The sequence below is a fragment of the Pristiophorus japonicus genome, chromosome 4 (assembly GCF_044704955.1).
Source record: "Pristiophorus japonicus isolate sPriJap1 chromosome 4, sPriJap1.hap1, whole genome shotgun sequence".
In the NCBI taxonomy this organism is placed as follows: domain Eukaryota; kingdom Metazoa; phylum Chordata; class Chondrichthyes; family Pristiophoridae; genus Pristiophorus; species Pristiophorus japonicus.
Genome location: NC_091980.1, coordinates 129,742,682 through 129,766,683, shown reverse-complemented (window position 1 = coordinate 129,766,683; position 24,002 = coordinate 129,742,682). Strand labels below are relative to the sequence as shown.

Sequence of the window (24,002 nt, the reverse complement as noted above, 5' to 3'; positions counted from 1 at the left end):
TGTGAAGGTGAGTGAAGGGTGAAAATTGGGAACATAGTGAATTAAATTTTCCAGTTTATTGTGAGAGCAGGAAAAGGCACCGATGTTATCAATGTGCTGGAAAAAGAGGTGAGTGAGGGGCCATGGTGGGATTTTAATACAAAGATAAGAATCTTGAATTTGAGGCGCTGTCAGACCGGGAGCCAATGATGGTCCACAAGCACAGGGGTTATGGGTGAGTGGGACTAGATGTGTGTTAGGATACAGGCAGCAGAGTTTTGGATAAGCTTAAGTTTATGGAGCATGTAAGGCTAGCAGGAGAGCATTGAAATAGTCAATTCTAGAGCTAAAAAGCCACAGATGAGGGTTATCCATGAGCGCAGTTCTGAACTCAGAGCGAGGAATACCTGCAGCTGAACCCATCATCATAGGCAGTCGCTCGGCATAAAGGAAGACTTGCTTTCACTCCTAAAGTGAGTTCTTTGGTGGCTGAACAGTCCAACATGAAAGCCACAGACCCTGTCACAGATGGGACAGATATTCATCGGGGGAAGGGGGTGGGTGGCACTGATTTACCACATGCTCCTTCCGCTGCCTGCGCCTGACCTCTTCATGTTCGCAGCTTTGAGATTCGAAGAGCTCAACACCCTCCCGGATGCACTTTCTCCACCTAGGGACGTCTTCGGCCAGGGTCTCCCAGGCGTCAGTGGTGCTGTCGCACTTCTTCAGGGAGGCTTTGAGGGTGTCCTTGAAACATGTCCGCTGACCACTTTTGACTCGTTTGCCATGAAGGAGTTCTGCATAGAGCAGTTGCTTAGGGAGTCTCATGTCTGGCATGTGGACTAAGTGGCCTGCCCAGCAAAGCTGATCGAGTGAGGTTACTGCTTCAATGCTGGGGATGTTAGCCCGGGCGAGGAAACTGATGTCGGTGCATCTGTCCTCCCAGGGGATTTGCAGGATCTTGCAGAGACATCTTTGGCGATATATCTCTAGCAACTTGATGTGCCTTCTGTAAGTCGTCAATGCCTCTGATCCATACAGGAGGGTGGATATTGCTACAGCCCTGTAGACCATGAGTTTGGTGGTAGATTTGAGGCTGGTCTTCGAACACTCTTTCCTCAGGCAGCCGAAGGCTGCTCTGGTGCACTGGAGGCGATGTTGAATCTCCGCATCAATGTCTGCCTTTGTTGACAGGAGGCTCCCAAGGTATGGGAAGTGGTCCACGTTGTCGAGGGCCACGCCGTGAATCTTGATGTCTGGAGGGCAGTGCTGTGCGGCGAGGACAGGCTGGTGGACAACCTTTGTATTACAGATGTTAATCGTAAGACCTATGATTTCATATGCCTCAGTGAATACATCGAATATATCCTGGAGTTCAGCCTCAGAATGTGCGCAGACACAGGCGTCGTCCGCATACTGCAGTTGAACGACAGAGGTTTTGGGTGGTCTTGGACCAGGTCTGGAGACGGCATAGGTTAAACTGCTTCCCACTGGTTCTGTAGTTTAGTTCCTCTCCAGCGGGGAGCTTGTTGACAGTGAGGTGGAGCGTGGCAGCGAGGAAGATTGAGAAAAGCGTTGGAGCAATGACGCAGCTCTGTTTGACCCCGCTTTGGACGAGGAATGGGTCTGCAACAAATCCGCTGATACGGATCACGGCCTGCATGTCGTCGTGGAGCAGGCGAAGGAAGTTGACAAACTTTTGAGGGCAGCCAAAACGGAGGAGGACGCTCCATAAGCCCTCATGGTCGACAGTGTCAAAGGCCTTTGTAAGATCGAAAAATGTCATGTATAAGGGCTGGCGCTGCTCCCTGCACTTTTCCGGCAGTTGGTGTGCTGCAAAGATCATGTCCATTGTTCCCCGTAGGGGACGAAATCCGCACTGTGACTCTGGGATGAGCTCCTCGGCCACACGGACAAGACGGTTGAGGTGAACTGAACCACATCCCTGTGTAGCATGTTAAATTTATATAGAACCTTGGCGAGACAACACTTAGAGTATTGTGCACAGTTCTGTTCTCCATAGAATTATATAGAAAGTTAGAATTAATAATCGAAGAGAGACTTCAAAAGAAACTTCTTTACTCAGAGAGTATTAAGAATGTTTAACTCGCTATCGAAAGGAATAGTTGAGGCAAAAAGCATAGATGCGTTTAAAGGGAAGCTAGATAAACACATGAGGGAGGAAGGATTGGAAGGATATGCTGATAGGGTTAAATGAAGTTGGGAGGAGGCTCAGTGTGTGAAGTCAAGTCCTCTCACTCTCCATGCTCATGATTGAAAGACTATTAAATCAATCTTGTCCCATTCGGTTCATCACCTCATCCTTGATGCGTTTTACATTCGGGAAGAACCGCTCACCACTGCAATTTGCCAGACTGAATGGCCTTTTTCTGTGCTGTAAATTCTATGTAATTCTTAAAACACGGGCACCTGTAAAGTTTTTCACAATCAGTGAGCTGAAGAATTTGTTTTGTCGGAAACATGAAGCCATCAAACCCATCAGCATGCAAAACCAACCTAAATTGTAGAATTGTGCGTCTTCAACGTATGAATTGTGGTGACATCGATACTCCAAAAATGCCATTGAGATATGCAAAGTTTTATGTATTTAACCCCTTGCACCCTGTATTACATCACCACCAGAGGGCCTAATTGTGGGAGTCCAAAGGGATCCGAGCATCCCTTGGGAGCACGGTATATAAGCATGCCACCCACGAGGTTCCTGCACACTGGAGTGTTATTAAAGGAGCTAAGGTCACAATTGCTCATTGTTCACAGTACTCAGTTTTATCCTTTATAGTGAAAGCATCACAAAGAGTACGGTAACATAGTGGTTATGTTACTGGACGAGTAATCCAGAGGCCTGGACTAATGATCCAAAGTCCCATCACAGCAGCTGGGGAAATTAAATTCAGTTAAGTAAATTAAAATCTGGAATAAAAAGCTAGTATCAGTAATGTTGCCCAGGGAACTAGCGGATTGTCTTAAAAACCCATCTGCTTCACTAATGTCCTTAGGGAAGGAAATCTGCCGTCCTTACCTGGCCTGGCCTATATGCGACTCCAAACTCAAAGCAATGTGGTTGAGTCTTAACTGCCTCCGAAAAGGCCTAGCAAGCCACTCATTTGTAACAGACCACTACGAGAAGCATTAGTAAGAATAAAACAGGACAGTCCACCTGGTATCGACCTCGGCACCGGCTTCTGACATGACAATGGTACACCCAGCCCAGTCGACCCTGCAAAGTCCTCCTCACTAACATCTGGTATCTTGTGCCAAAATGGGGAGAGCTGTCCCACAGGTTAGTCAAGCAACAGCCCGACATAGTCATAATCAAAGAATCATACATTTCAGCCAATGTCCCAGATTCCTCCATCACCATCCCTGCGTATGTCATGTCCCACCAGAATGGCAGATCCACCAGAGGTGGCGACACAGAGGTTTACAGTCGGGAGGGAGTAGTGGTAGGAGTCCTCAACTGTTACTCTGGTCCCGATCAAGTCCCATGGGTTGAGATCAAGCATGGGCAGGGATACCTCCTGCTGATTACCACCTACCGCCCTCCTTCAGCTGGTGAATCAGTACTCCTCCATGTTGAAGGCCACTTGTAAGATGCACTGATAGTAGCAATGGGCTTCAGTGGCCATCACCCAGAGTGGCTCGGTAGCACTGACCAAGCGGGCTGAGTCCTGAAGGACAAAGCTGCCGGATTGGGCTTGAGACAGATGGTGAGAGAATCAACACAAGGGAAAAATCTACTAAACTCGTCCTCACCAATCAACTGTCACAGATTCATCTGTCCATGACAGTATTGGTAGCAGTGACCACCACACAGTCCTTGTGGATACAAAGTCTTGTCTTCACTTTGAGGACACCCTCCTTCGTAGCGAGTGTCTCGACCACAGTGTTAAATGCAATAGATTCAAAAACAGATCTAGCAGCTCAAAACTGGGCATCCATGAGGCATTGTGATCCTTCAACAACTAAAGATTTGTATTGCACCACGCCTCTAGCCAAGCTGTTCCAGTACAGAGACACTGGCATCTAGCCAACAATTTGAAAAACTGCCCAGGTAAGTCCTGTCCAGAAAAAGCAGGACAAATCCATTCAGGCCAATTACCTCCCCATCAGCAATCATCAGCAAAGTGATGGAAGATTTGTTGACAATAATCTGCTCACCGATGCCCAGTTTGCGTTGTGCCAGAAACACTCAGCTCCTGATCTGATTGCAGCCTTGGTCCAAATATGTACAAAGGATCTGAATTCCAGGTGAGGTGAGAGTGACTGCCTTTGACAGCAAGGCAGCATCTGACGGAGTGTGGCATCAAGTAGCCCTTGTAAAATTGAAGTCAATGCGAATATAGAAAACTTTCGACGAGCTGGACTCATATCTAGCACAAAGGAAGTGGTTGTTGGAGGTCAATCATCTCAGCCCCAGGACATCACTGCAGGAATACCTCAGGGCCGTGTCCTTGGCCCAGCTATCTTAAGCTGCTTCATCAATAATCTTCCCTCTATCATAAAGGCCAGAAGTGGGAATGTTCGCTGATGATTACACAGTGTTCTGTTCCATTTGCAAGACATCAGACAATGAAGCAGTCCATGCTCACATGCAGCAAGACCTGGATGACATTCAGTGTGGGGCTGATAATGGGCAAGTAACAATGGCACCACACAAGTGCCAGGCAATGACTATCTGCAAAAAGCAAGAGTCTAACCACCTGCCCTTAACATTCACTATCGCTGAATTCCCCGGCATTAACCCCTGGGGGTCACCTCTGATCAGAAACTGAACTAGCCTGGCTGCATAAATACTGTGGTAATAAGAACAGGCCAGAGGCTGGGTATTTTGCGCTGGGTGTCTCACCTCCTGACACCTAACGTCTTTCCAGCATCGACAAGGCACAAGTCAGGAGTGTGGTGGAATACTCTCCACTTGACTGGCTGAGTGCAGCTTCAGCAATCATCAAGAAGCTCGACACCGTCCAGGACAAAGCAGGCCACTTGATTGGCATCCCATCCACCACCTTCCACATTCACTGCTTCCACCACCGGTGCACCATGGCTGCAGTGTGTACCATCGACAAGATGCACTGCAGCAACTCGCCAAGGCTTTTTCAGCAGCACAAGCCATCCCACGAGCTCTAGCAATTAGAAGGACAAGGGCAGCAGAAGTTTGGGAATACTATCACCTGCAATTTCACCTCCACGTTACACACCAACCAGACTTGGAAATATATCACCATTCCTTTTTCGTCACTGCGGCAAAATCCAGGAACTCCCTCCCTAAAAGCACTGTGGGAGTACCTTCACCACAAGACTGCAGCGGTTCCAGAAGATGGCTGATCAGCACCTTCTCAAAGGCAATTAGTGACGGGCAATAAAAGCTGTCCTTGAGCTCAAACATTGCGGGTCTCTATAGCTGTTACTCACTTCTTTACCCACACAGCTTAACAGAAAATCCACAGCAGCAGCGGTGCGTTTACTGAGCTACTCGCAGTAATAACTCTGAATGCAAAGGGTATAGATGCATTTAAGGGAAAGCCAGATAAACATAAGGGAGAAAGGATTAGAAGGATATGCTAATAAGTCTAGATGAAGTGGGGTGGGAGAAGCTTAAACCACAGCATGGGCCAGTTGGCCCGAATGGTCTTTTCCTGTGCTGTAAATTGTAAGTAATTCTTAAAACATGAGCACCTGTAAAGTTTCACATCGAGTGAGCTGGAGATTTTGTTGAATACATGAAGCTATCAAACGCATCAGCACGCAAACCCAGGCTGACTCATGGAACTGTGGCTCATCAATATATGACATTTTGTAACATTGATATACCAAAGGTGCTTGAATGTTGCGAAAACATTAACCTGGAATGTCTGTACACAGCAATTTAATTGCACTCAATAAAGTTCTCAGCTAAATTCCTAAAAATAACTTGTAAACACTGGATTATTGGAACTGCAGCAATACCATTTGTATCCATTCATCGCCACGAAGGAGAGAAATGGAGATCTAATCCAGGGTGATAGTAATGAAATTCACAATGGTACTAAAAATAAAATTGATAGTAGCTTATAAATTGAGTGTTTAGGCATTGCGGCCAGGGCAGGGTAGAAATGGTTTTAACATCTTGGGCCTTTTGCTTTGTGGAATTAAATACTTTTACTCCTTCCAGATGTATTAAATTTTGTTAGAGTATCGTTAGTCTTTCAATACTTTACCCAATTCCTTATTCATGTGTGTCATGTTTGTAACCTTCACATAACTGTAACTTTTATGTAACAACACTGTACACTGTATACACCTGAGAAATGCACACCTTGACCACAGGGGGTGGACTTGCAGGAGACACTTCTCCGTTGGTCATCCAGGTATATAAAGGGAGGTCCCACGCAGGGTCAGCTCTTCTTGGATCTGGGAATAAAGGTTCAGGTCACGTCGTGACTTTTTCTGCAGTACATGACTTGTGTGATTCTATAGTAAGGTGTAAGGACACTACATTTGGCGATGGGAAAACGAGAATGAGTGACCCATGAGGATGGTCACTGGTAGCACAGAGGAACGGTACTGTGTTGGTGAGGACTGGGACGATTTCATTGAGAGGCTCCAGCAGAACTTTGGCACGAACGACTGGCTGGAAGAGGAAGCGGCTGAGAAGCGGAGGGCACATCTACTGAGCAGCTGCGGATCCAAGACTTTTGCGCTGATGAAAGACCTGCTCGCATCTGAGAAGCCGGTGGACAAGTCCTTTGAAGAGCTCAGCACACTGATCGGTGAGCACCTCAAACCGGTGAGCAGTATACACATGGCCCAGCACCGGTTCTACACACACCGGCGTCGGGAGGGACAAAGCATATCGGACTTCGTTGCGGACCTTCGGCGATTGGCCAGCCTCTGTAAGTTCACAGATGCCTGCAGGGGGGAGATGTTAAGGGGTTTCTTCATTGAGGGCATTGGTCAAGCCAGGATTTTCAGGAAGCTTATTGAGACCAAGGACTTGACTTTGGAAAGGGCAGCGTTGATAGCTCAGACCTTCATGGCAGGGGAAGAGGAGACCAAGATCATTTACGTGCGCAGTCCTGGTTCCAACGTAGCGATGGACCAGGGAGTTAACATTGTAAACGTGACTCAGAACCCCGCAGGCAGGCAAGGGCAATTCGACACCGCCCAGGCAGCAACAGACTCTCGGGTGGGCCGGCAACAGAGACAATGGCAGGGGGATCGGCAATTCATGCCAACACAAGTGACAATGTGTCCCAGGATGGGACCATTGACACTCACCAACAGAGTGCTCAGGAGTAATCAAAGAGACAATTAGAGAGGAATGCCTGGTAATAGTTCCTTTGTTCACAACAATCTCAGCTCATGCTGGAGGTGCGGTGGCAGACATGCTGCGAAAACCTGTGGTTTCAACAATTTATCTGTAGAAACTGTAATTTCAGTGGACATTTGGTCAGAATGTGCAGAAAACCCGTTGCGAGGCTAATTTACGAGGCAGAGGAACAAGACGAGGAGTCTGCAAGGCAGGTTGATGCTTGGGGCAAAGCCATGGACGCTGAAGTCCAGCGGGTTCATGTGGCAGACATCCACAGCTCGTATACCAAAACGCCACCTATGATGATGAAAGTACTATTAAATGGCATCCCGGTACACATGGAGCTGGACACAGGAGCCAGCCAGTCACTTATGAGTGCCCAACAATTTGAAAAACTATGGCCACTCAGAGCTAACAGGCCCAAACTGGAACGCATTGACATGCAGTTAGGAACTACACCAGAGAGATCATCCCAGTGCTAGGCAGTGCAAACTTGGTGGTCACACACAATGGATCGGAGAACTGGCTGCCACTCTGGATTGTCCCGGGAATGGTCCCGCGCTCTTGGGGAGGAGCTGGTTGGCCGAGATGAACTGGAAATGGGAGGGTGTGCACGCCATTTCATCTGTGGAGAAAAGTTCATGCTCACAGGTCCTACAGAAATTTGAGTCACTTTTTCAACCAGGTTTTGGGACTTTTAAGGGCACCAAAGTAGTGATACGCATCACCCCGGACACCAGACCAGTGCCGTATGTGATGCGTGAGAGGATTGAGAGTGAGTTGGACAGGCTGCTAAGAGAGGGTATAATTTCACCTGTTTAATTCAGTGACTGGGCAAGCCCCATCGTTCCTGTCCTTAAAGTGGATGGCTCGGTCAGGATTTGTGGCGACTACAAGGCCACCATCAACCGAGTGTCACTACAGGACCAATACCCGTTTCCGAGAGCGGAGGATCTTTTTGCCACACTGGCAGGTGGCAAGCTGTTTACCAAGTTGGACCTCACATCAGCCAACATGACTCAGGAACTGGCTGAAGAATCCAAGCTTCTGACCACCATCACTAAGCACAAGGGGCTATTTGTTTACAATAGGTGTCCATTTGGCATTCATTCAGCGGCCGCTATCTTCCAGAAGAACATGGAAAGCCTGCTTAAATCCATTCCTGGAACAATCGTATTCCAAGATGACCTCCTAATCACGGATCGAGACAACCGAGTAACACCTCCACAATCAAGGAGGTGCTATGCCGACTGGACCGGGTAGGCCTGTGACTAAAGAAGTCCAAGTGCGTGTTTTTGGCCCCAGAGGTCGCGTTTTTGGGCAGGTGCGTTGCGCAGATGGGATCTGGCCTACCGAATCCAAAATGGAGGCGATCCGTCGTGCGCCCAGGCCCAGCAACACATCGGAGCTGCGGTCATTCCTGGGACTCTTGAACTACTTCGGAAACTTTCTGCCGAACTTAAGCACATTGTTGGAGCCGCTACATGTACTCCTGCATAAGGGTTGCGAATGGTTTTGGGGGGACTGTCAAGAACGGGCTTTCAACCGGGCACGGAACCCGTTTTGTTCTAACAAGCTGTTGACCTTGTCCAACCCCTGTAAGAAACTGGTTTTAACGTATGATGCATGATCCTATGGGGTTGGGTGCGTGTTGCAGCAGAGTAATGATGAGGGCCAACTCCAACCTGTGGCTTATGCCTCCAGGTCACTCTCCCAGGCAGAACGGGCATACGAGATGGTTGAAAAGGAAGCACTCGCATGTGTCTATGGGGTGAAAAAGATGCACCAGTACCTTTTCGGTAGAAGGTTCGAGTTAGAAACGGACCACAAGCCATTAACATCCCTGTTGTCCAACAGCAAGGCTGTCAATGCCAATGCGTCAGCTCGCATACAGCGGTGGGCCCTCACATGGCTGCTTATGACTACACCATATGGCACCGGCCTGGCACCACAAATTGTGCTGACGCGCTCATCAGGCGCCTACTGGCGACCACTGAGGGGGCGTCGGAGCAAAGCGCGGAGGTGGTCATGGCTGTTGAGGCTTTCGACACTGCAGGCTCCCCCATCACAGCCTGCCAGATCAAAATCTGGACCAACAGAGATCCCCTCCTATCCCTGATAAAGAAATGTTTCCTGACTGGGGATTGGGCGCCCGCACATGGAGCTTGCCCCGAGGAGGTCAGACCGTTTCACAGACAGATGGACGAGCTCTCCATCCAAGCCGACTGCCTGCTATGGGGCAGCCAGGTAGTCATGCCCCAGAAAGGAAGGGAAGCATTCATCAGGGAACTCCACAGCGAGCACCCTGGCATCGTGTTATTGAAGGCCATTGCCCGGTCACATGTATAGTGGCCGGGAATTGATTCAGACCTGGAACACTTTGTTCGCAGGTGCACGACGTGTGCTCAGCTGGGAAATGCCCCCAGGGAGGCCCCACTTAGCCTGTGGCCCTGGCCCACCAGGCCATGGTCATGCATTCACGTAGACTATGCGGGTCCGCTCATGGGAAAAATGTTCCTGATTGTTGTCGATGCACACTCGAAATGGATCGAGTGCATCATATTGATTTCGTGCACGACATCCACCACTGTGGAGAGTCTGCGTTCGGTCTTTGCGACCCACGGCTTGCCGGACATCCTGGTTAGCAACAATGGCCCGTGTTTCACTAGCTATAAATTCCAGGAGTTTATGTCGGGTAATGGTATCAAACATTTCAGGACAGTGCCATTCAAGCCGGCTTCCAATGGCCAGGCGGAACGTGCGTTTCAAATCATAAAACAGAGCATGCTCCGGATTAAAGGACCCTCCCTTCAGTCGCGACTATCGCGCCTCCTGCTGGCCCATAGGTCCCGATCGCATTTGCTCACGGAAGTGCCGCCCGCGGAACTACTCATGAAACGCGGCTGTCCCTCATTCATCCAATCCTGTCAGACATTTTTGAGGGCAAGCGCCAGTCCCAAATCGGGTGCCATGATCGCAACTCAGTGGGGAGATGCATAGAAATCAATGACCCTGTATTCGTTATTATGCTTTTGGACGCAAGTGGCTTGAGAGTACCGTAATTGGCAAAATTACGGCAAAAAAAGAGGGGAATAGGGTCATAGTGGTCAGACTTTAACAATGGGCAGATATGCCGCAAACATCTGGACCAAGTAAAGAAAAGGTTCAACATGGACATGGAGGAAGAACATGAGATGTTACCTACACCACTGCCAGTGAACGAGCAACAAGGACATGCACCAACATGCACAGTCCCTGCGGTCAGCCCAGACAGACCTCAGGTGACAGAGACGTATGCCAAGGTTCAACCACCAGAGCCCCAACTGCGGTGCTTCAAGAGAGAGCGTCGAGCGCCTAAAAGACTGAATCTTTGACCCAAAGATGGTGGCAAGGGCGGGGTGCGGGGGGAAGGTGATGTCATGTTTGTAACCGGCACATAACTGTCACCTTTATGTAACAACACTATACACACCTGAGAAATGCACACCTTGACCACAGGGGGTGAACGTGTGGCAGACACTCCTCACCTGGTCATCCAGGAATATAACGGGAGGTCCCACGCAGGGTCAGCACTTCTTGGTCCTGGGAATAAAGGTTCAGGTCACGTACATGCCTCATGTGAAACTATGGTAAGGTTTAAGGACACTACACTGTGAATGGTGGTTGTGTTGGCAAGTTATTCAACCATGATGGGAGCAGGTGGAAGAGAAGCTATCCCACAACCACACGCACTAGGATATCCACACTAACCAATGAAGCTGTGACAGCAAGCTGATAACACCTGTTGCTTTCCCTCCTCACCCAATTGTAGTGCCCAGCCATTTTGCTTGTCTGCCAACAAAGCTTCACTGCTGCTATAGGCTTTGTGTTGTGAGTCCACTTACTGAATTATCTGGATAACTGAATAGGATCTGGTGCAGCTACTGAATACAAACTGTTTTTCACAAGGCAGATACACTAAATAGGAAGCTAATCCAGGACTTTTTCTTCACTGGACTGAAATGGTGCGACAATGAATTACTGGTAAACTGACCATGTGTTTAACAGATGTTACATCTTGTTGGATTGAATTATCATTTGTCCAAAGACAGATAGTTGGAACAGGTAATTTTATACAGCTTCTAAATCCCAAGCTCTCGAGATGCCTCCCTAAACATGTCTATATTCCATACCTCTGACCAGGCTTGTGGTCAGTAGGCCAATATCCCTTGGGGCTGTCAGTTATCCAAACACATTCTTGAACATTTTAGATCTTACAACAGCTGCCTGAATATCCCAATCAATACGTATACATTACACTAGAGGATAAACACATTTCATAGGACTGAATCCCATATAACTATTGCACAGCTGAGTGTAATTCTTGTTTGAGGGAAACCAAGTTATGTTAATGAAAAATAAGTAACCACTTAAACTTACAAGGTAACACAGCCCACTGTTGAAAAGTTTATTTACAGTTATGGGTCTTCACTCTTTGTACAAAGTCACAAGCCATCATTCCCTACAGGACAGGTGCCTGATTATATAAATACAAGTTCTAAACACAATTAGCTTGATCCATCAGTCAGTTTAGTCACTCTCCCCCAGAGTGTGCTTGTCAAAAAGGTACACTCCCATGCCATTCTCAGGGGCTCCCAGTCTCTTCAGGTTGGTGATGTGATCTCCAAGCTTCTTGATCATCTTCACTTGTTCATCCAAGTAGTGGGTCTCCAGGAAGTCACACAACTGAAAGAGAAAAGAGGGAAATGAGTTCTGGCCATTAGCAGATAATGGAACATCAGAGCATCCCCTGGAGTTGGGATTTTAATTCTCTGGGAGTGGAGAAGTGTCAAGTCAGGCAATTGCAATTGATGTACATTTGCTCCAATGACATAGGTAAAAAAAGGGATGAGTTCCTACGAAATGAATTTAAGGAGCTAGGAGCTAAATTAAAAAGTAGGACCTCAAAAGTAGTAATCTCGGGATTGCTACCAGTGCCACGTGCTAGTCAGAGTAGGAATCGCAGGATAGCTCAGATGAACACGTGGCTTGAGCAATGGTGCAGCAGGGAGGGATTCAAATTCCTGGGGCATTGGAACCGGTTCTGGGGGAGGTGGGACCAGTACAATCCGGACGGTCTGCACCTGGGCAGAATCGGAACCAATGTCCTCGGGGGAGTGTTTGCTAGTGCTGTTGGGGAGGAGTTAAACTAATATGGCAGGGGGATGGGAACCAATGCAGGGAGACAGAGGGAAACAAAAAGGAGGCAAAAACAAAAGACAGAAAGGAGATGAGGAAAAGTGGAGGGCAGAGAAACCCAAGGCAAAGAACAAAAAGGGCCATTGTACAGCAAAATTCTAAAAGGACAGAGGGTGTTAAAAAAACAAGCCTAAAGGCTTTGTGTCTTAATGCAAGGAGTATCCGCAATAAGGTGGATGAATTAACTGTGCAAATAGATGTTAACAAATATGATGTGATTGGGATTACGGAGACGTGGCTCCAGGATGAGCAGGGCTGGGAACTCAACATCCAGGGGTATTCAACATTCAGGAAGGATAGAATAAAAGGAAAAGGAGGTGGGGTAGCATTGCTGGTTAAGGAGGAGATTAAGGCAATAGTTAGGAAGGACATTAGCTTGGATGATGTGGAATCTATATGGGTAGAGCTGCAGAACACCAAAGGGCAAAAAACGTTAGTGGGAGTTGTGTACAGACCTCCAAACAGTAGTAGTGATGTTGGGGAGGGCATCAAACAGGAAATTAGGGGTGCGTGCAATAAAGGTGCAGCAGTTATAATGGGTGATTTTAATATGCACATAGATTGGGCTAACCAAACTGGAAGCAATACGGTGGAGGAGGATTTTCTGGAGTGCATAAGGGATGGTTTTTTAGACCAATATGTCGAGGAACCAACTGGGGGGAGGCCATCTTAGACTGGGTGTTATGTAATGAGAAAGGATTAATTAGCAATCTCGTTGTGCGAGGCCCCTTGGGGAAGAGTGACCATAATATGGTGGAATTCTGCATTAGGATGGAGAATGAAACAGTTAATTCAGAGACCATGGTCCAGAACTTAAAGAAGGCTAACTTTGAAGGTATGAGGCGTGAATTGGCTGAGATGGATTGGCGAATGATACTTAAGGGGTTGACTGTGGATGGGCAATGGCAGACATTTAGAGACCGCATAGATGAACTACAACAATTGTACATTCCTGTCTGGCATAGAAATAAAAAAGGGAAGGTGGCTCAACCGTGGCTATCAAGGGAAATCAGGGATAGTATTAAAGCCAAGGAAGTGGCATACAAATTGGCCAGAAATAGCAGCGAACCTGGGGACTGGGAGAAATTTAGAACTCAGCAGAGGAGGACAAAGGGTTTGATTAGGGCAGGGAAAATGCAGTATGAGAAGAAGCTTGCAGGGAACATTAAGACGGATTGCAAAAGTTTCTATAGATATGTAAAGAGAAAAAGGTTAGTAAAGACAAATGTAGGTCCCCTGCAGTCAGAATCAGGGGAAGTCATAACGGGGAACAAAGAAATGGCGGACCAATTGAACAAGTACTTTGGTTCGGTATTCACGAAGGAGGACACGAACAACCTTCCGGTTATAAAAGGGGTCGGGGGGTCTAGTAAGGAGGAGGAACTGAGGGAAATCCTTATTAGCCAGGAAATTGTGTTGGGGAAATTGATGGGATTGAAGGCCGATAAATCCCCAGGGCCTGATGGACTGCATCCCAGAGTACTTAAGGAGGTGGCCTTGGAAATAGTGGATGCGTTGACAGTCATTTTCCAACATTCCATTGACTCTGGATCAGTTCCTATGGAGTGGAGGGTAGCCAATGTAACCCCACTTTTTAAAAAAGGAGGGAGAGAGAAAACAGGGAATTATAGACCGGTCAGCCTGACATCGGTAGTGGGTAAAATGATGGAATCAATTATTAAGGATGTCTTAGCAGTGCATTTGGAAAGAGGTGACATGATAGGTCCAAGTCAGCATGGATTTGTGAAAGGGAAATCATGCTTGACAAATCTTCTGGAATTTTTTGAGGATGTTTCCAGTAGAGTGGATAAGGGAGAACCAGTTGATGTGGTATATTTGGACTTTCAGAAGGCGTTTGACAAGGTCCCACACAAGAGATTGATGTGCAAAGTTAGAGCACATGGGATTGGGGGTAGTGTACTGACATGGATTGAGAACTGGTTGTCAGACAGGAAGCAAAGAGTAGGAGTAAATGGGTACTTTTCAGAATGGCAGGCAGTGACTAGTGGGGTACCGCAAGGTTCTGTGCTGGGGCCCCAGCTATTTACACTGTACATTAATGATTTAGATGAGGGGATTAAATGTAGTATCTCCAAATTTGCGGATGACACTAAGTTGGGTGGCAGTGTGAGCTGCGAGGAGGATGCTGTGAGGCTGCAGAGCGACTTGGATAGGTTAGGTGAGTGGGCAAATGCATGGCAGATGAAGTATAATGTGGATAAATGTGAGGTTATCCACTTTGGTGGTAAAAACAGAGAGACAGACTATTATCTGAATGGTGACAGATTAGGAAAAGGGGAGGTGCAAAGAGACCTGGGTGTCATGGTACATCAGTCATTGAAGGTTGGCATGCAGGTGCAGCAGGCGGTTAAGAAAGCAAATGGCATGTTGGCCTTCATAGCAAGGGGATTTGAGTACAGGGGCAGGGAGGTGTTGCTACAGTTGTACAGGGCATTGGTGAGGCCACACCTGGAGTATTGTGTACAGTTTTGGTCTCCTAACCTGAGGAAGGACATTCTTGCTATTGAGGGAGTGCAGCGAAGGTTCACCAGACTGATTCCCGGGATGGCGGGACTGACCTATCAAGAAAGACTGGATCAACTGGGCTTGTATTCACTGGAGTTCAGAAGAATGAGAGGGGACCTCATAGAAACATATAAAATTCTGACGGGGTTAGACAGGTTAGATGCAGGAAGAATGTTCCCAATGTTGGGGAAGTCCAGAACCAGGGGTCACAGTCTAAGGATAAGGGGTAAGCCATTTAGGACCGAGATGCGGAGGAACTTCTTCACCCAGAGAGTGGTGAACCTGTGGAATTCTCTACCACAGAAAGTTGTTGAGGCCAATTCACTAAATATATTCAAAAAGGAGTTAGATGAGGTCCTTACTGCTAGGGGGATCAAGGGGTATGGCGAGAAAGCAGGAATGGGGTACTGAAGTTGAATGTTCAGCCATGAACTCATTGAATGGCGGTGCAGGCTAGAAGGGCCGAATGGCCTACTCCTGCACCTATTTTCTATGTTTCTATGTTTCTATCAGTAACTCCTGTACAATGTGAGCTTAGATCCTATAAACATTGGGACACATTTATTTTTCAATGTCCACAGTAGGCCAACTTCCCAGTCCTCTCCCTCACACCCTGAAGAACCCAGGAGAGACACCCCCCAAAAACAAAGCTATTGGGCATGGAGCTCATTTGAAACAGCTCAAGGACAGCAATGTTCCACCACCTCCAACTTACCCAGAAACCCATACGAGGAACTTACATGAGGGTCAGTGCTCCCAGTGGAGAGTTTGTGCAGATCCAGCAGACTCTGGTTGACATTCTTCATTTGCAGAGCTCTTTGCATCACCTCCAGACCATTGCTCCATTAATCCTGCTCTGGTTTCTGAAGAGGAAAGTCACTTACAATGGAACAATCAAAATACATGAGACAGTACAAGTAAAATAGGGGTGAAAAAGCAACCAGACATCCATGTTACCATAAATAATGTGTCATAGGAATATAGAATTATTGCATTCTACTACCACAACCATGGAACCAATTGCTTTCGGAGATATTTGAAACAATCAGTCTAAGGGTATCCAGACAAAAGGCCAATAGTTTATTCAACCAAAACTGATGTCAGACAAGATGATCCGTCCTCCACGGCGATTCTGGAATTCCATCAGTTTCTCAGCATGCTCACATTCCTCATGTGACTGCTCCTTGAAGAACTCAGCAAAGTGACACAGGGCAACATCATCCAGTCAAAGTAGAAGGACTGCAGAGAGAATTTAAAACAGTTTCTTTAGAACTTGATCTTCATATACAATGCAGAGTTATTTTTCCCCTAGTTAGTGAATTCTTAATCCTTCAAAAATAGACACCATTTGTAAACTAGCAAAATGCCATTGACTTCATCAATCAAAGTTGAGCCTCACCCCCCAAAAGCACAATGAAAGTTTTTCTTTGCTGGCTGAATCTATAAACCTAAAGTTCAGTATTATATTTCATGTCCAGTCAAACTAAATTCTACTCCTGGATAAGCAATACCTCCTCTACTTTCTGTCATTCACACAAGAGTGTGTCAGTCATCAGGTGGATGTGAAAGATTAAGGAGGAGAGATTGAGCAGACTAGACCTCTATTTTATAGAGTTTAGAAGGATGAGAGGTGATCGCATTAGAAACATACAAAATTCTTAGAGGTTGAGGATTAGATGCATGGAGGATGTTTCCTCTTGCTGGAGAGTCTAGAACCAGGGATCCGTCATTGAGGATGGCATTTTCTACCCCAGAAGCTCAGTCATCAAATATATTCAAGAGAGAGTGCATGATAGATTTTTGGATACCAAGGGATATGGGGACAGTGCAGGAGGTGGATTTGAGTTACAAGATCAGCAATGATCTTAATGTATGACAGGAATAAGCCATTGGCCCCTCAAGCCTACTCTATGTGCTAGGTACTACTGCAGGGAGCTCTCTGCAGTGTTCTGGCCAATATTTATCCCTCAACCAACACCACTAAAACAGATGATCTAATCATTATCTCATTGCAGTTTGTGGGAGCTTACTGTGCACCAATTGGCTGCTGCATTTCCCACATAACAGGTAACTACACTTAACTCCTTCATTGGAATCTCCCAAAGTGCTTTGTAGCCAAGGTAGTGAAAGACATTATAGAAATTATTCTTCTTCAATTCTAGTCCAAGTTTGTGCATGGAATGAGAATAACCATTAACTCCAGTAGTTTACACAGCAATAGTGTAATAGAGAGATCTCAGCACAGGAAGCAAGGCTCCAACACCAGGATTCTCAGTACTTCACCTCCAATAAGAACACTAGTGAGTACCTGCCCACATTTCACTCACTACAATTCCCCCACTGAAACTGAACAACAGGCCCCTGACCAGATTTGTGCTCTTCTGTCACACACTCAGGCAGCAGCTGGGCTAGTTTCTGATATTAAACATCAATAGAGGGCAGCTGCTACAGGGAGCAGTCCATGAACTCAACAAGATCCCCCTGTATTACACACCTGAAGTCCTCATTGCCCAAAGACTCTGCTCCCCCAGGGAAGGAAGTCAAAAGAAATACAACTTAAAGCCAATTCATTGAACTGGAGAATTAACAACTTTTCAGAATGCAGCAACAAGGAATACACTACTCACCATGGAGAGAAAAACATAGGAGGAACAGAGTTCCATGTTGATCTGCTTGTTGACAGCAGCCTCAGTCCTTGTGGTAGTTCTGACACACTTGGGAAGCCATCTTCACTATCTATATTTCACTGTCACCTACACAGTTCTGAAACTCACTCTGTCTTGCACAAGCTCCTGTATTTATACTATTGGAACAGTTGCATTCAAACAGGGTATGACATCACCAATGATGATTGGCTCTCAAGGATTGTCAATCAGGAATCTTCCCTGAATTCAGGCACAAAATAACAAAGGAGAGGGGGTTTGGGGGAGGGGTCTGGGGGAGATCAGTCTTGGTGATGTCACTGCCTTTGGGTTCCTTGAACCTCTTCAAATCTGAAAGTGTGCCATTGTTTAACGCTCTCACTTGAATGAAACGATAATTTTCTACTTTCGCCGAAGGGGTTTTTCATAATCTGGCAAAGTTTGTTACTTGCAAGTTTCTGTGGCACTGAGACAATATTCAAACCAACCATTGGCCAGTGGAATGGGAATTCCATCCTGTGGATGGTGTCAACTGCCCCCAGTTCGAATATAGAGAATGGGCATGTGTCTGAGGATTGGCTACATGGGGGCATCAATGATCTGTCATTTTTATTCTCATGGAATGATGCCTGGTAAAATTCAGTATAGTGAGTGAGAATGAGAGGGAGTGAACATTACTGAACACATTGTCACCCACAGACACATCTCCATTTGATAGAGAGATTCAAAATCATGAGGTGTCTGGACAGAGTCGATAGTCAGTAACTGTTCCCATTGGTGGAAGGGTCGAGAACCAGAGGACACAGATTTAAAGTGACTGGCAAAAGAACCAAAGGCGTCATGTTTACGCAGCAAGTGGTTGGGATCTGGAATGCAATGCCCGAGAGGGTGGTGGAGGTAGACTCAATCGTGGCTTTCAAAAGGGAATTGGATAAGTACCTGAAGGAAAAATTAATAGCAGGGTTGCGGGGAAAGGATGGAGGAGTGGGACGAGCTGAAGCGCTCTATCAGAGAGCCGGCACGGGTTCGATGTGCCGAATGGCCACCCTCTGTACTGTAACCATTCTATCATTCTATGATTTACTCCGGCATGTTTTGGGGCAGGCTTGATGGACCAGCTGATCTTTTCCTGCCCCTCATTTTGGTGTGTTGGACGCGTCCTTTTACAGTCGCCTTTCAGTGAGGCAAAATAATATTTAAATCTGATTGAAATGATGAGGCTCAGATATGCTCTAACTCTCTGGCTCATCATAGATTCTATCAGCAGAGAAAGAGGCCATTCGGCCCATCGTGCCTGTGCAGGCTCTTTGAAAGAGCAATCCAATTAGCCCCACTCCTCAGCACCTTCCCCATAGCCCTGCAAATTTTGTCAAGTATATATGCAATTCACTCTTCAAAGTTACTGTTGAATCTGATTCCACCGCCCTTTCAGGCAGTGTGTTCCAGATCACACCGACATGCTGCGTAAAAATAATCATCCTCATCTCTCCCCTCTGGTCATTGGCCTTTCACGTTGGTGTTTCTCAGAGATCCAAAGCCCTGATGTCGGATTTCAGTGCAGAAGTGGTTCAGTCCTGGATTAGCTGATGAGAGGTGTTCCCTTGGATTAAAACTCTGCTTTAGATTGGACAGAGGGTGCGGCCGTGATTCAGATCCGGAGCCACCAATCACAACACAGGCACTGCCCTTTCAGGGGAGATGCCACCAATTAGCATAGTTGACCCACGTGAATCAAACATGTGTCTGTGTATTTACACCTGTATTGTTCATAGGAGCCGGGAGGTCTTGCTGCAGTTGTACAGAGCCTTAGTGAGGCCTCACCTGGAATATTGTGTTCTGTTTTGGTCTCCTAATCTGAGGAAGGATGTTCTTGCTGTTGACGGAGTGCAGCGAAGGTTCACCAGACTGATTCCCGCGATAGCAGGACTGACATATGAGGAGAGACTGGATCGACTAGGCCTGTATTCACTGAAATTTAGAAGTACGAGAGAGGATCCCATAGAAACATATAAAATTCTGACAGGACTGGACAGGTTAGATGCAGGAAGAATGTTCCCAATGTTGGGGAAGTCCTAAATCAGGGGACATAGTCGAAGGAAGGAGTAAGCCATTTTGGACTTTAGGACTGAGATGAGGAGAAATTTTTTCAGAGAGTTGTTAACCTGTGGAATTCCCTACCGCAGAGTGTTGTTGATGCCAGTTCATTGGATATATTCCAGAAGAACTTAGATATGGCCTTTACAGCTAAAGGGATCAAGGATTATGGAGAGAAAGCAGGAAAGGGGTACTGAGGTGAATGATCAGCCATGATCTTGTTGAATAATGGTGCAGGCTGGAAGGGCCAAATGACCTACTCCTGCACCTATTTACTATGTTTCTAAGCAGTGAATGTCCTGCAGTCACACAGGGCTTCGAGCAAACTGATGGACATCACATGGTCACACTCAATGGTGACCCCGATGGGCACCAGATACTGCCATTCGATATATGGTGACTAGAAACTTCTTTGTGATGCAAATACATGGAATGACACAACAGCAATTTCATTGCACTCACTACAGCTCTGAACTAATTTTATAAAGTTAACTTGTGTAAATGAAGTTGAGCGTGGATTTCCCAGTCACCCAATTGTACTTCCATTGACCCCTTGTACCATGGCTCACTCAATGAGCTCAGTCATTGGGGGTGGAGATCAATAGTATGTGCAATTTGCCCACAAAGCTGACCAGAAAGTCGATAGCAGCAACAATGGGCCCAAGTTTCCACATGATTCGCGCCTGATTTTTAGGAGCAACTGGTGGAGAACGGACTATTTTAGAAATCGCAATTCTCCACATTTTTTTTTCTGCAGTTCTAGTCAGATAGAACAGTTCGAGTTTAGAACAGAATTTTTTTCTTCAAAAGGGGGCGTGTCTGGCCACTGACGCCTGATTTGAAAGTTTCCACAGTGAAAACGTACTCCAAACTAAAGTAGAATGGAGCCAGTGAAGATTTTTGTAGAACTGAAAAAACCTGTTCTACACATTAAAAAATCAGGCGCAGGTTACAAATTAGGCGTCCAGAACGAGGTGGGGGGGAAGGGAACTCATTAAATTCGACAATAAATCCTTATTTATACTTCTACAAATAAATCCAACCTGAATAAACATTTATAAGCCACGAAAAGATTAAATAAACCATCTTCCTAGCTGTGTGAAAGTGCTTCAGCCAGGGAGAATTCTGCAGCCGTTTGTGCCGCTGAGCGGGAGAGGGGGGGGGGGAAGAGAGATAGCGAGAGCGAGAGCAAAGAGAGGGGGGGCAATCGGGTCGGGTCAGTCCGGTGGGGGGGGGGGAAGAGCAGGTCTCGGGTCGGTGCGGGGGGGGGAGCGGGTGTCGGGTCGGGTCGGGTCTGGTCGGCGGAGGGGGAAAAGAGAGCGAGTCTGGTCAGGCGGGGAGCAGGAGCTGGCCGTGGGAGGAGCCCTAGTGAGGCCATTGGGCCAGGGCTAGGGGCTGCGTGCTTCGGGCCCCTCCCACAAAGTTCAGCGCCTGGAGCTACTGCACTTGCGTGCCGACTGTAGCGCGCATGTGCAGAGGTCCCGGCCCTGTTTTCAGCGCCGGGACCTGGCTCCGCCCCCCCACAGCTCATGCTGACTGTGCCAAGGGCCAGAGGACCTGTAAGTAGGTGCAGACTACCGAGGATTTTTTTAGGCATGAAAATCGGGCACCCAGCTCAGAGGGGTGCCCGTTTTTTTTTTCTTGTGGAAACTTGGGCCCAATGTGTTTAGTTGAGTGAGGGACCTGCAGTGTATGCTACAGGAGTAACTCAGAAGCAGCATTGGTAGTTTACTTTAACTAAATAATACCTAAACTGGGAGGGTTCATTTAGAATGAAATAGTTAAACAAACACTCTTCCTACATTGAACATTACAGCAGTTGGCATTTTGTTGTAGCAAGGGGTTAAATTGTTGCTATTGATGCAAAGGGCAAAGGGCAGAGAGAATATTCATCACTAGTGGGAGTGGTTACTCGTATTCAGTTGCCTTGGCCCCCTATTGTAGAGTCCCCTCCCTACATAAGAAATAGCAGGAATTGACCATTTGGCCCCTCAAGCCTGCTGTATTAATCAGTAAGATCACGACTGATGTGATCTTGGCCTCAAATCCACTTTGCTGCATGCTCCCCAGAATCATCGACACCCAAAGAGCTTACCTCTTGGACTATGCTCCTGGGTATCTGTTCCATTCACATGTGGTTCAGGCCTTTTTACAGGTACTACATGAATGCAAGTTGTTGGATTACAGCATTGCAACAATCCTTGAAAGGCACCAAATAATTTACTCTAAATGGATACACAGACTTGGAATGACATCTTCAACACGAGACCTTGATGATGCAACTCAACAAATGAGATGTACACCCAAAGAAAAGGAGGAACAAGAAAGTGGTTACACAGCCCAGTGTAATTCTGGGCTGACATTAATCTGAAAATAAGCAACCACTCACTCAAATTTACAATGAGACAAAATCCAGTCCAATACTGAACAGTTTTTTTACCTTTCACATCATACAGCCAGGTCTCACAGCCTGTACAAAGTCACAGGCTGTCATTCGCTACAGGACAGGGTCTCACACACAATTATATAAACACTCGTACTGAACACAATAAGCTTGTTCCTGGCAGTCTGTTCAATCGCTCTCCCAAAGGGTGTGCTCATCAAACAGGTACTCCCCCACGCCATTCTCAGGGGCTCCCAATCTCTTAAGGTTGGTGATGTGATCTCCAAGTTTCTTGATCATCTTCACTTGTTCATCCAAGTAGTGGGCCTCCAGGAAGTCACACAACTGAAGGAGAAGAGGGAAACTAGTTGTGACCAGGAGCAGGTATCTAGGAACATCAGAGCTTACCCATCAAGTGCTTGGATTTTAATCCTCTTGAACTGGAGGATAGTCAACTGGTGCAATTGAAATCAATGGAATTACTGCATCATTTAGATTAAACTTGCTGCACGATAGTTGCTGGGACATATTTACTAGTCAATGTCCACAGCAGGCCAACCTCCCGTCCCTTCCTACCGCTGCTGCTCCACCCCCACCCCACTGCACTGCACCAAAAAACACACCCCAACATGAAGCTATTGAGCAGAGATTTTTGTAATAGGCTCAAGGACAGCAAGGTGCCACCACCTCCAACTTACCCAGAACCCCACATGAGAAACTTACATGAGGGTCAGTGCTCCCAGTGGAGTGTTTGTGCAGATCCAGCAAACTCTGGTTCACATTCTTCTCCACCTGCAGAGCTCTCTGCATGGCCTCCAGACCATTGCTCCACTCATCCTGCTCTGGTTTCTGAAGAGGAACATCACAGTGCCTTTACAATGGATTAAACAAAGTATTGAAGGAATTAGGGATGAAAAAAATGCAATCAGAAGTCAAAGATACAATGAAGCAATGTGTTAGAATATAGAATTACTGCATTAAGCCATCAACCACTGGAATCAAATTGATCAGGTGAATAGCAAAGATGTATTTAAGCGGGAGCTAAATAAGTACACGAGGGAAAAAGAAATAGAAGGATATGTTGCTGGATAAAGCAAGGTGGGAGGAGACATCTGGAGCCTGATCACCAGCATAGACCAGTTTGTCCAAACGGCTGATTTCTGTGCTGTAAATTGGCACCAACTGCTTTAAAATGTTTTGGGAGCAATCAGTCTAAGGGGAGCCAGACAGAAGGGCCCCTCGTTTATGGAACCAAACCTTGATGTCTGCCAAGATGATTCGGCCTCCACGCCAATTCTGGAATTCCATCAGTTTCTCAGCATGCTCACGTTCCTCATGTGACTGCTCCTTGAAGAACTCAGCAAAGGTGACGCAGGGCAACATCATCCCGGTCAAAGTAGAAGGACTACAGAGGGATCAGAAGAGTAGTTCTGTATCACATGGCAGATCCATTATTGTGGGTATTGTACAGAAACTCAATTTTGCTTCTTTCAAAGTCTCCCTGAATTTCCATGTACAATGTTACACAAGCTAGCACCAGCCGACTGACTTCACTAATATGGTCTAGAGTGGATAATGGAAAATCAAAAGTGCTTGGTGAAAGGACTGGAGGCAACAGGAGACAAGCTTTTTTTTTAAAAAAAAATAAATGCCTGGGCTGCTCGAAAGGATGGTGGAAGTAAATTAAATGGCAACAGCTTAAACAAAAAAAGACATAATACAGACAAATTTGCAGGGCTATGGGATGGAGCATGGGAGTGGAACTAGTTGGATAGCTCCACCCAACTGTCAGCACAGGCAGGATGGGCCGAATGGCCTCCTTCAGTGC

At 46.7% G+C, this 24,002-nt stretch overlaps 1 protein-coding gene across 1 annotated transcript; it reads right to left on the bottom strand.

The window, feature by feature from the left end:
- Window positions 1–11,860: 11,860 nt before the first annotated feature.
- On the bottom strand, window positions 11,861–23,560 carry LOC139262555 (ferritin, higher subunit-like). The gene is made up of 3 exons (XM_070877718.1): window positions 23,432–23,560; window positions 22,898–23,023; window positions 11,861–12,016 (listed from the first exon to the last, which is right to left on the bottom strand). Exons 1-3 carry the CDS (start codon window positions 23,558–23,560, stop codon window positions 11,861–11,863), a joined length of 411 nt encoding a protein of 136 aa, XP_070733819.1.
- Between the last annotated feature and the right edge of the window lie 442 nt (window positions 23,561–24,002).